The sequence below is a fragment of the Calidris pugnax genome, unplaced genomic scaffold, assembly GCF_001431845.1.
Source record: "Calidris pugnax isolate Ruff unplaced genomic scaffold, ASM143184v1 scaffold45, whole genome shotgun sequence".
NCBI lineage: Eukaryota > Metazoa > Chordata > Aves > Charadriiformes > Scolopacidae > Calidris > Calidris pugnax.
In genome coordinates, this window is record NW_015090764.1 from 2,585,044 (window position 1) to 2,598,304 (window position 13,261).

At 42.3% G+C, this 13,261-nt stretch overlaps 1 protein-coding gene across 3 annotated transcripts in view; it reads left to right on the forward strand.

The window, feature by feature from the left end:
* The first annotated feature begins 123 nt into the window (after positions 1 to 123).
* Positions 124 to 13,261, forward strand: part of NLK (nemo-like kinase) — a 46,912-nt gene continuing 33,774 nt past the window's right edge. For 2 of the 3 annotated variants that reach the window (XM_014964859.1, XM_014964690.1), the window contains exon 1: positions 124 to 1,135. In XM_014964859.1, the coding sequence (XP_014820345.1) occupies positions 678 to 1,135 (458 nt within the window). In that variant the 5' untranslated portion in view covers positions 124 to 677. The remainder of the gene's footprint in view (positions 1,136 to 13,261) is intronic. The other variant, XM_014964776.1, reaches the window with a different exon arrangement.

The following is a 13,261-nucleotide window of genomic DNA, read 5'->3' on the forward strand; positions in this document are numbered from 1 at the left end:
GCCCTCCCCCCTGCCGCTCCTCCCGCCCCTCCTCACTTTTTCTGGGTGCTTGTGTGTGTTTCAGGCCTTCAAGGAAAAGTTGCAAACTCCCAAGTTTTTTTGTTTGTTTTTTTTTTTTTTTTTTTTTTTTGTTTTTTTTTCTTTTTTTTTTTTTTTTCTTCCGTATTTAGGGAGCAGGTGCCTGGCAGCAGGGAGCTATGTAGGAGGTGCCTGGGCGCTCAGGGAGCTTCGAGGGGGTAAATGGAGAGGATGTGGGAATGGAAGGGGTAGCCTTGTCAGTCCTCTCAGGGTATTCCGGGGGAGAGACTCCAAACCCTCCTTCTGGAGGGAAGGGGGATTGAGCGCTGTATTCCTTTTTTATAAAAAGAAAAAAGAAAAAAAAAAAGTGAAGAAAAAACCAAACCAAACCCAAGGCAGTTGCCCGAGGATGGAGGTTCAGTAGCCAACCACAGCTGGACTCTTGGGGAAGAGGGTTCGTGCACTCTGCTCACGCACACATGAAGAGATTCTCCAAATTGTTTGGCTTCGTGAAGAGATCAGGCCAGTTGAGCTCCATGTTTTTAAAGGTGGGCCGTGTATGATGAAACCCAACTTCTTTTAAAGTGTAGCAGATCTCATTTTTATGGCCAAATGACAGCTTGACCCAGTTGTTATCCGATCAAAGGGCATTTTTTTGAATGTCTCTTTGTGGCACGACAGCCAACGCAAAAATGATGGCGGCTTACAATGGCGGTACGTCTGCAGCAGCAGCAGGTCACCACCACCACCATCACCACCACCTTCCTCACCTCCCTCCTCCTCACCTCCATCACCACCACCACCCTCAGCATCACTTGCATCCGGGCTCTGCCGCTGCGGTACACCCGGTACAGCAGCATGCCTCTTCGGCGGCTGCGGCGGCGGCAGCTGCGGCCGCGGCGGCGGCGATGTTGAACCCGGGGCAGCAGCAGCCATATTTCCCATCACCGGCACCGGGCCAGGCCCCTGGACCAGCTGCAGCCGCCCCAGCTCAGGTACAAGCTGCAGCAGCTGCTGCGGTTAAAGCGCACCATCATCAGCACTCACAACATCCACAACAGCAACTGGACATTGAGCCGGACAGACCTATTGGATATGGAGCCTTTGGTGTCGTCTGGTGAGTAACCACAAAAAAACTGAACCAATTTCTCCTTTTCATTTCTTTCTTTTTTTTTTTTTTTTAAACCAGATCATAATTCATTCTCGGTTTTGTCATTTGAATCAGAATACAAGAAAGCTGCTTACTACAAATTTTTTTACTGTTCTTCGAAAGTTGGCTTCACTTGTTTTTGTTGGCAGGACGAGGCGTAGGGTGGTGAAGAGCATCCTCTGACTGACAGGCCGCACCGTCCATCTCTGCTGAGACAGATGCAGCACGTTTCCATACCTTATATTAGAATCCGTGTAGCTAAGCTGCGCTCCCTAAAATTTCAGATTAATAAATGAGCGTTAGAATGTACATTTTGACCTGACTTAAGAGTAGAAATTAAAAGCGTATGAGAACGCCTTCCTCCTTCAGTCACCTGTCAGGATCATTGTCAGGGGGACTGTCTGACCCGCGGTAGAATGCTGTGTGCTCCCTGAAACTGAATAGCTGAACTTTGCTCTCCTCTCATAAATGGAAATGGGATTTTCTGTCTTACTGGAGCACTGCCTGCAGTCCCTGTGTTCCCCCAGACGCTATTTCAGAGGATTCTGTTGGTGGAGCATAATCTCTTCCAATACATTTTGTGACCGCCTTAAATACAACGTGTGTAATTATTGCCCTTCGGGATCGCTGAAGCAAAACTGGCATGATTTTAGATACTTTTATTTTTTTTTCTCCTCTTTAATAAGTGGTTGTCTGTTTGCCACATTCTGAGCTGTTCATGAGGAGCAGGAGAGATGCCCTGGCGGTGTTCCTGCGAGCAGGCGTGCTGCAGCACACTTCCTCTACCACAAACACAAAGTTTGAAGTGTGCAACTTGTGTCGTGTCCCCGCAGAGCTTCCCCCGGCGTCCAGCCCGCAGGGCTCGCCGTGCTGCGGGAGGGGTTTTGCTGTAGGCACTGCCCCTATTCTGGTTTTTCTGAGGGAAGCACCGGGCGGTTGGTGCTGGGGCCTGTCCCAGCACACGGGGCAAAGTTCTGCCTCGGAAGAGCAAGACACGTTATTCCTTCGTCCCAGCCTGTAAAGTTGGTCACTCGGAACCAGCCCGGTGTTTGCAATAAAATCACATTTTCTAAGAAGGCTGAAGCAGCTGCACAAACTGCGGTGTAGGTTAATGATAAGTTGATCTTGTGTCCCTTTGCTGGGAAGGCCCAGGGAGGTAATTTGGACGGGGAGTGCTCAGTCGGAGGGTGTGTTGTGCAGTTACACTGCAGGGCTCTTGCTGTGATACAGTGCTAAAAAGTTGATACAAGAGAATGAAAACTGACAAGAAATCTGCTGTAAAAAATTATCCAAAGATTATTTCCATCTGTTCATGTGTTGTTGTTTTTTTCATAAAGTGTGGAGTTTTTAACTTAATTGTTACAGGCTCGCTTAAATTTAGATTGTTATGTAAGATCAGACCTTGTTACCATTTCTATAAGCATTTTGTTTACCTGTGCGTATTTCCCGGGTCTTTATTTCCTCTGTTCTATTTGCCAAAAAAATAAGGTTCAGCGAGAGATCTGCTATTATAATATTCAGTAGAATAAAAGGTCAGGCTTGCATATTTAAATATAATAACGTAAAAAATGGCTGAGGGGAAAAACAAAAGTGTGGCAAGTGGAAGGGTCTGCCCTTGGCTGCCGTCAGGCACAAGGGTGCCACGCGAGGGGGACGGCCACCGGTGGGACTGGGCTTGCGGAGTTGTAGCCACAGCTCTTACTTCCAGATAACATCATCTTTAAAAAAAAAAAAAAAAAGGGGAAAAAGAGGGGGCGTGTTAAATAAAATAAAAGCAGAAGTGTGGGTGTCAGCTCTCCTCTGGTGAAGCAGCAGGGCTGAGAGGGCAGTTGGTTGACATTAGTTCCTCTTTGCTCCCGTGCGTTTGAATTCAGTGGTCACTGGCAGGCGTTTGGCATTTCGTGTGGGCGTGTTAAATAAAATAAAAGCAGAAGTGTGGGTGTCAGCTCTCCTCTGGTGAAGCAGCAGGGCTGAGAGGGCAGTTGGTTGACATTAGTTCCTCTTTGCTCCCGTGCGTTTGAATTCAGTGGTCACTGGCAGGCGTTTGGCATTTCGTGTTAACTCCTCTGGGTGAATGCAGGCTGAATTTACGAGTCTGTAAGCAATAATTAAAACGAATTTTAGGTTTCATTCTGAGTGTGAAAGAATGCCTGTGTAATTTAATTTTAGCCATGTGAGATAATGCAACTGAACATAAACATTGATTTGGATATTTATAGTTTAAGTTGACTTAGGCATGACAAGTGTGTACCTTGGTACAAGTGCAACAGAATTTTTAGTAATGTGAGGCATAAGCTAATTTTGAGTAAGGATTCTCTTGCTTATCTGTTCCTCTTCGGGAGCATGTCTTGGCACTAATAGATAACCCAAAGTTCTCATCTGAACTTCTGAGGGAAATGGATGTTATTCTGCAGACGGTTTGAGTGTTTGAAGGAGGAGTCTTTCATCTCGCTACTCAGATGTGTCATTGCATTGTCTAGAAAGACACAACTTACCCGGCAGTTAAGTTTAGCTCCTCAAATAAGTAATCAGCAGAGTGTGGTATTGAGTTTCCCGTTAGCTTGCCGAGAGAGATTTTGCCTTGGCAGTTGAATTAGCATTTGTCATTAGCTCATTTGTCTGGTGCTTTATGATGTTTTGGGGTGGCTAATGTGCTGCTGGAGTTCTTCACTCACGAAGAGCCAAAAGCATTGTGCTTCAGCATTTTCGTGGTGAACTCCACAGGCGTGTGTCTGTGCACACAAACTGTGCCCTTGCTCATCCCGACACCAGCACGTTTCACATCAGCTCTCCTTGGCACGGCGTCTCCTTTGACTACACGTCGATATTAAAGTGAACTTAACCCAGACGGGCAAAGTAGAAAAGAATCCCTTGAACAGTCGGCATTCATTTGCTGTATTTATCCCTTTTCATGGTGCTTTAACGTAAAGATGTGCATATTAATGCAATAGGAAGGCTCGGTGTTCCTCAGCTGTGACAACGGCGGGGCGGGAGGTTGCTGAAGCAGGAAAAGATGTGCAGGGACCTTCCCCAGGCTCCACGGATTTGACTCGCTGCCCCCGGGTTTGGCAAATTGCCATGCACCAAGTTGCCTACCTAATTTGACGAAAACAGAGCAATTTGCTCTTCAGTATTCCCTGCTAACACCTTCTTAAAAGCGTTGAAAAAAAATTGAGTTCCAGCGGCAAGCCGTGCTTGTGCCCCGTGTTTCCAATTGTCTGATTTTCCGAAGTCTGGTGTCTGTTCCGAGAAGGAGCTGTCCTTTGCAGAAGTGCTCCCTGGTTTGCCGGGGAGACGTGCTGCTGCCATCTGCTGGGATTCTAAAAATTAATAATAATGATAAAAAAATATCCTTTGAACCTGCCGAGGCTGATGGGTTTTGGAGCGAGGGGTAAAGCCTTCATACCTCTGCAAGGGGCGCTCAGGCTGTTTTCACGCAGGGTTCCCCGGCCGGCGAAGAGGAACTGCAACTTCTTGGTGGGGGGGAGACAGGGAATAATTCCTTTTGTTGGAGCTGTTAGCACCACTGCGTGAGTTTTATGAGAATGTCCTGGTGGTTGGGCCACATCCACTCCCGGGGGATAAGAAGCTCTGACTCTGTGAGTGTGTGGGGATTGTGTCTGTCTTGTACGTGTCTCTGATTTTGAAAAGTTAGTCATTCATCACAGATTGTGAAACTAAGAAATCTCTTTTAATATTATCAAAATGATGTTAAGAGGCATCTCTGTGGGAAATCTGTTACAAATGACAATTTAAAAAAAGCATATAATTTTTATTTTTAAAAAATGTCCTGATTTCCACAATTTTAAATTGCAGTGTGGTTCTTAATGTATTTGCTTCTAATTCTTTTTACTCAGAATGTCAAAGAGCAGTATAATGTTCCAAACAGCTCAGCTGTTGATGTTGAGATAGGACATTATGTACAGGCTGCCATGACTTTTAAAGACAGATATCATTTAACCTAAATCTACTGCTCATTCCTGGCCTTCAAAGGCCTGAAGTCACTAAAGTCATTGCCAGACAAAAATCGCAGGAATATTGCGTCCAATTGATTGTTACCTCCACCCTAGAACTATTTTAAGAGGGTTTTATCACTATACTGATGCTAAGCACAGCAGTAGGAAGGACGTTTCCAGGATAAACCGATAATCTCCTAGCTGTTACTTTAACGGAAGGGGTCATGCTGAGCAAGTATGCAATAGAGATAATTCAGTTTGGACAAAATTTCTAGAATGTATATTGGGGAAAAAAAAAAAGGTGTTACAGCTTCAACAAAGTATGAATAACTGCAGGATAAGTTCCCCTTCTGATACCTGATATTGCTGTGAACCACCATGATGTTTTGCATAGTTAATGCAAATAATAATGCAAAAGTCCAGTCTGGTAAGCATGAAAGCTTTAGAAAAAGGTGAATTATGAAAATTTGTCTTGTGAAAGCTTTTAGGTTTTGATGTCAGGAATTTTTTGCTAAGCTAAAGCTTTTTGTGTCATGATCTTTTTCCAGTCAAAATTCACCTGTTAGTGGAAGACAGTACCTGAACATTAGGAAAATGTCCTACATTAATTGCCAGTTAGATAGAGAATTGTTTGCTTTGGTTTAAATGATTTCATCTGACATTTTGTGTTAGTCTAAAATGACTTTTTCATGAATGATCAAAAAAATACAAAAGGACTCTGAAGTTTATCCTGGAGCTCTCGTGGTGAACGAGCGTAAATGGAGAACCGTAAGCAGGGAGTGATACCTCCAGTGGGTGGAACAGAATATCCACCAGAATTGGATCAAGAGGCTCTGGAAGGAGTAATCCACGCCAATACTGTTATCCGGGGAGAAGATCCCTGCAAAACATTCAAACTAAGCAAATCCAAGTCAAATCCAAAGAGCCTTTTAAAATACTGATGTTACAGCTGGCTAAGATGCAAAAATGGTGCTCATTGAGAATATAACTCAGGGGTTTTCTTAGGAGTGGAAAAAATGTTGGTGATATCTTGGGTTTTGGTGTAATGAAATTTGCTTTTAGTAATGGGCAACAAAAGCACTTAAAATTAATAAGTTAAAATGTCAGAAATAGTTTTTAAAAAATCCCTTCAGGATGCTTGGAGGCCTTGGGTGTCTGTCCTGGTGCTGTGTTTAGCGCTGCTGCCGGTCCTCACGCAGCGAGGTCAGGATGAACCTTTTCCATTCAAAGGTGCTTCTGCTTTGTCTACGTGTGAAAAGTGTGAACAGAAATTTCCAGTTAGAAAAGATTACGGCTGTTTAGTTCTTTCTAGTTCCAGTATGCAAACACTTTCCGTTAGAAGCTGTGCAGTAGATGTCATGATAATTGCCTGACTTTTTAACGATGGCGTTTTTTAACTGATGTCACCTTTTTCTGTCCGGCTGGGCAGCCTCTTCACTCCTAGTAGTTGTCCTGAAGGGCTGTGGGTCCCTCAACACTGCCTTTGTTGCTTTTCCACCTTGTGTGTTATCCTCCAGTGGTTCCTCTCCTGTTATCCTCCAGTGGTTCCTCTCGCTGGGGCTGCTGATGCAGATTCACAGTGATTTCCGAAGAGGGGGTCGTTTTTATCCAGTTATTTCTTGGAGGAAACCAGGAGGATGCCTAAGGCAAAAGAGACAATACTGGCAATGGGCACATTACAGAGCAGAGCCTGTATTGTGTTTCACACTTACCATCACAATTTGAGGATCTGCAGGTGATTACCTTTAATCACTATGTAGTATTTTTTGAAGGCTTGCTTTGTCTAAATTGGATTCTGACTCTATTTGTGAAGAAATATAGTAGAACAATGACCTTATTCAGTTGTGGGTTTTTTTTTTTTTTAATATGGGAAATTTCACAAAGCTTATATGTTTAAGTTGGGGTGGCTTTTTTCAAATTTCATGAAAAGAAAAATTCTGTTAACATTTAAATGACTGTTCCCCAAATGTGCTGAATTAAATGAAATGGATGTAATAACTCCCTGCATTCCAACTCGATGTTGGGAATTAGGCGAAATTCTTTCTAAGTAATATACTCAATTGTTCATTATTGTCTTGTAAGATGATGCAAGAAGGAAGGAATGTGGGTAACTTTTTTTTTTCCCCCCAAAGTCAGCGAGGACCATTTTGGATAAATTAGTTCACTGTAAATTATGCCCAGGTTAGTGTTTCACAGCTCACTCGAAATGCAGGTTGTTTTGCAGCACCTGCAAATCGTGGTGATGTTTGTATCCACATAGAGCTGTAGGCCCAGTTAGATCATGGTGGCATTCCGTATTTTCTCTTTCCTCTGAATCCTGCAAATGTTAGAGCAGAACAGCTTGGGACAGGATCTACAATCTAATATTGATTTTTCAAAAGACATGTTTCTGATGTTCTTCCCTCTCCCCCCACACTCTTTCACCTTTTTTTAGTAGAGTGTTTACATTGTCGATTTCACTAACCCCAAAACACAAATACCTTTAGTGTTTATAGACAGGAAGGTGTAAGTGTTGGTACCAATTGTATGTGATCAAATAGAGCAGTAAATAAAGGCAAATAACCAGTGTGTGTGTGGTGTGAGGCTGCTTGATGTCACTGAGTTTCTTGGGGGAACAATGGGATTGGGAGTGAAAATAGCTTTGGGCAGGTAAAGTAGAAGGAAGCCTTTGGGATATGTTGGAAGTGTTTTTTGATGACTGGTAATGGTTTTATCTGGGTCTCATGTATCTTTAATCCTCTGGAAAGTTCTGCCTTCTAGTCTGGAATATGTAATGTTCAGCTTTTCATATGAGAAAAGTTGGCTCAAAGTTGTATAGAGCTTGCTAAAACTGAATTTGTGTTTATTTAAATGAACAGTAATTTGTTAATATAATTAGTAATGTTCTTTGAAATGGCATATTAACAAAAAATCCACAAAGAACTGTAATTCAAGTGTTATAAAATAAGCAAGTTGAGAAGCTGGCTTACTCTGCAAAAGTGAGCGTAGATGAATGAACTTTATGTTGGGGGAATAATATTGTATTTTAGGTTAAACTGTTTCTGTGGGCTCCCGTATCTCAGTAGACCCATCTGTTCTATATTTGAGGGTTAGCTTTTGGAGTCCTGTCTGAGTTGTTTGTAGGCAAATACTGAAGAGTGGCTTTACTGCTGGATTTTGTGTACAGAGGAGGTGCAGCTCTGGGTACCTGAGCACAGCCTTTGGCTTCTTTATAAGAGAAGTTGCAGTGGAGCAGTCGAGTCTTCTTTTTACACAGAATGTGAAACATTTTCCCCTCTCAATTTTTGAAAGATTGAAATGGCACATGGGGAATGCTACTGGCATGGTGCGGGGATGGAGGGTGGAGCTGGGTCCTAACACTTAATGAGTGGTAATTACTTGATGATAGCAGGAACATGTTATGGGACTGTTCTAACTGCTCCAAACAGAATTTCAACTGAGACAAAGAATAAATTTATTTTTTTCTGCCTTTGTTGATTTTATCTTTGCTGTGTTTAGATTCCTGTTAGTCTCATTTCTGTGCTTATTTCCTAACTCTGGAGCTTTCCCGAGAGTCAAACTGGCTACTTTGTTGAATTTGTTCGAAAATGAAGGTCCTTGGAACAGACAATAAGATGATACAGGGTCAATTTAGATTTTAAAATCCTTCTGGAATATGAGAAGTAATGTAAAAAGCAGGATCTGCACTCAGAACAGGTTCTAGGGTTTACTGAAAACCCATTTATTTCTGGTCAAAAGAATTCAGTAAAAAGAAGCTTGACTCAGTTACTGCAATTTCCTCTGTAACCTTTAGAATCTAAAAGTAAGCACTTGATTAAGGATTAAGTTATAAATATTATTACGAGGGTAATCTATCTGAAAACGTTTGGATTTTGTTTCTGAAATTCAAGCGTGTAGTATGGCTGGTACTTACTTAACAGCTGATGTTCAGTTGAAATTTCTGTAATAGATGGGTTAGTGGCTGGGATCAATGCCTGTTCTCTAGTGCTTGGCACCAGGTGTGTACCACGGAGTAATCCCTTTCTGTAAACAGAATAGTCGCTGTACCTTGTCTTTGTGCCAGTTTGAGTCTGTCCTAAATTACCTGTGAAGTTGGAAAATTCCTAAAGTAATAAGTAATATTTTTAGGTAATGCAGCTTTAGTGTTGAGGACACCAGTAAACAGACTCATTGGCACTGGTGCAAATGTTGAGGTTGGGGTTGTATCGCTCTCCCGTGTTCCAGTGGTGGAAATACTGGTGTATGGCAATGTGTGTGCTGGGGGTGGGTGGGACAGACACCTGTGGAGCTGAGTGGGGGCTTCTAGGAGAGGTTTGGGATGAGGATGGGTTAGCTGGAAATGCAGGATGGAGGATCCCCTTGGCCGGGGCCAGAACCGTGTCCTGCGTCTGTCACTGGTGGCATTTCTGGAAGACGACAGTTACCTGGTCTGGGCTGGAGCAGTGCAGATTGGTTTTCAAACACAGGAAGAAGCTTGAGATCTCTAATTTGTCTAATGTGGATGTGTTCAGCTGTTCTACAGACGGTGAAGTGTAGCTGGGGTGGACAAAGCCCAGTGTTATAGTTTGAAGATACATCACATAGTGGATGCTGTAAGTTTTGCTTTACTGTGAGTCAAACTATTACATCCAGTTTTGTAAATGTAGACCCCTGAGTGAGGTAGTAGATGCTTAAGTGAAAGTGGCTTATGATAGACAGTACAAATGTGTATGTAAAGGATACAGGCTTATGTGGTTAATGCATTTATTTATTGATAATGGTATTTGAGCATAATAAGCAGTAACAAGGCAGAAGTGAATGCGAGTAGCAGTGGATGGGATGGGTGGTGAAGGGGGTGGTAGCTGAAACCATAACCATTATCTGCTATCTAAATACAGAGAGCTTATAAAAATTAATGCTGTTGTTGTAGAAGTAAGCCATGCTTTTAAAAATAATAACACAGGTAACGTAATTTCTTTACTTTTTTTTTCTTCAGCGTTCTGACTGTCATTTTCATCACTCCCACCCCTTTTTCTTATTTTCCAGTACTGCCTGTGGTACCTTGTGTGAAGTGCAGCTTGTCAACAGCATGTTTTAGATGAACACAGTGGTGTTTAGGTACGAGAGCTAAATCGTAGAAAATAAATACTGGGTGGAAATCACTAGAGCTCCATCCATAGTGCGTTGTAGGAGTGACCTGGAAAAGAGCAAAGTCGTCTGCTCTAGGGTTTGGCGTTCCATGGGGTGGTGTGTGTGCCCTGTGAAGGGCTGGAGACTGGGTGTCAAATGTGTGCAAGTACTTGTGCTTCGGGCATGTACAACTGAGTGTCTTCTAGGGAAATCCCCAACCCGCCTGTGGTCAGCAGTGCCCTAACTTGGCCACAGTGTCACGGACTAAAATTGTTAAGGTACTGGTACTGTTAATATTTGATTCTATATTGTCGGGTACAATTAAATTGTCAGCACCTTTTTCTAGGTTTCAGAGTTCTGTAATTTTGCAACAGATTGCCTACTGGGAGTGTGAGCAATTGGGTGAAGAAGTGCTGGTTGAGTTGGGGCAGACTGGGGACGGGACAAGCAGCCTTGGGTGAACAGGGCTCTGCCGAAACCCTCTGCTCTCCAGGGCACCAAAACGGAACAATCTGGACTGCATTTTCATATTTAAAGCTGTATCTTCTTTTGTGAGGTGAGAATGATGGAGAGGTGAAGGTAGACGCGTATCAGCCTTGATATTAAATAACTTCCATGGCTACGGCTGGCTTTGGAACCCGGCCACGTGCAGCATTTGAAAGTGCTTAGTAAGAATTTGAGCTTTAATCATGAGGCCTGTAGCAGCATCAGTGTGTCCTGGTAGTATCGCTCTTTAATTTCCTGATGGGGTATGTTTCTGTAACGGCTTGGAAGCGTATGGGTGTGAGTGGAATTTTTATGCTGTTTGTGATGTTGGGTATAACACCAGAGTGGTTACAGCAGAATCGTTTTGTAGATTATGTACTTTGATAAATTATGTTATTTCTTTAATTTTCTTAGAATAGGCAATGATGGTATTTATGTGTAACATGAAAAAAACTAATTCAGAGCTTTCTGTTCAAGAACTCTTTCAGGAAATTTTGTGGAAAAGTGAAATATATACTGGGAAATGTAGGAATCCTTGGGCTCTAGGGGATTTTCTTTCCCCCATTCTCTTCCATATGCAAATACTTTTTAATAGGTGCAAAAAAAAGTTACTCACCAGTGAAACTGGTGTTTCAGTTTCCTTGTCATTTTGGAATGGTGCTCTTCCAAATTCTAATCCCAAACCTATTCCTGGTTTCATGGCCATATTTTTCTTCATTATTCTGGCACCACCAGGCGGTGCTCTTATAGTTTTCTTCATTTTGTAACCTAAATGTAGTGTCAGAATAGAGACTTTGCTTAATGGGAGTGATAAAGCTGAGGATGGCATTGAAGTGATGGTCCAGTAGTTATTCTGCCTTTCATCCGCATTATTAGTTTTTTTCCTGAAAAGCTCCTGACTTTCCCTTCTCTCTTCAAAGTGCGCATAGGGGTACTAATTTCAGATAATGCATTTCATTATGCTATTTAATATAAATTCTTGTAACAGTTGAAGAATATTTGTCTACCCAATAGCAAAACTTACTCTAAAAAACTAATTCAGAGCTTTCTGTTCAAGAACTCTTTCAGGAAATTTTGTGGAAAAGTGAAATATATACTGGGAAATGTAGGAATCCTTGGGCTCTAGGGGATTTTCTTTCCCCCATTCTCTTCCATATGCAAATACTTTTTAATAGGTGCAAAAAAAAGTTACTCACCAGTGAAACTGGTGTTTCAGTTTCCTTGTCATTTTGGAATGGTGCTCTTCCAAATTCTAATCCCAAACCTATTCCTGGTTTCATGGCCATATTTTTCTTCATTATTCTGGCACCACCAGGCGGTGCTCTTATAGTTTTCTTCATTTTGTAACCTAAATGTAGTGTCAGAATAGAGACTTTGCTTAATGGGAGTGATAAAGCCGAGGATGGTATTGAAGTGATGGTAGAGTAGTTATTCTGCCTTTCATCCGCATTATTAGGTTTTTTTCCTGAAAAGCTCCTGACTTTCCCTTCTCTCTTCAAAGTGTGCATAGGGGTACTAATTTCAGATAATGCATTTCATTATGCTATTTAATATAAATTCTTGTAACAGTTGAAGAATATTTGTCTACCCAATAGCAAAACTTACTCTGTAAGGGTAGTAGCAATTTTCAGAAATGAGCCATCTTCGTGTGAAGTCATTGCCAGGGGCTGTGTGAGCACCGTCCAGCTCCGCGCTGAGCCTGAGCCAGCCTGGCTGTGCAGCAGAGAGCAGAGAGGAGCGTGGGCTCTGGGTCACCCGACTTTGTTTCACTGGAAACCATTTATTTTTCTTTTAACTGTTTTGATTCCTAATTAATAGGTTAATGTTTATTACAGGAAATACAGGAAAAGTGGTATCACAGTCCGTGCTGAGCCCTTTTCATTTCAGTACAACACGTCTCTCTGGAGTGCAAGCTCATGGATAGAAGTGTACGTCTTTCTGTCTTCTCACTGAGTAGCTTTTTGGCTTCCTCCTGCCTTGTTTCTAAAGGCCTTGACAACCAATATGAAACTATTTGAAAGCCCTAAATAAGAGCTTTTTCCTCCCCAGAGGTTACATAGTCAGCAGAACAAAAGCATTGTTAAAAAGGCCCTTCTCATATAGCAATATAACTTTTCTTTGGATGTTTCTGTAAATTCCTGTTGGCTCATTTCCTTCAGATCTGTTATTTGGAGGGAGAGTATCTTTCAGGAAGGCTTTACTGAGAGGGAAGAGAATGTGTCAGTTATTCCTAGACTGCTTGCAATCCATCTTTCATAATTTTGTCATTTCCTGGGCTCGCGTCTTTAGGTAAAATGAAGAAGAGAATTCTCTGAATCTCTTAGTGCTTTCTGACTCTCCCCTGTTCTCCCCGAGGGCTGTTGAAATCCCCTAGACCAGACCTCCTTGATGCTGCTTTGTAGCTTGTGGGTGTGTTGATGAAACAAAATTATTCCTGTTGTTATTGTTCTGACTGACTGAAGGGACATGGATCGAATAGGTCATGGAAAGACATGATATTCATAAAATTAATATGCATAATGTAATACTGCACAAGGTGACA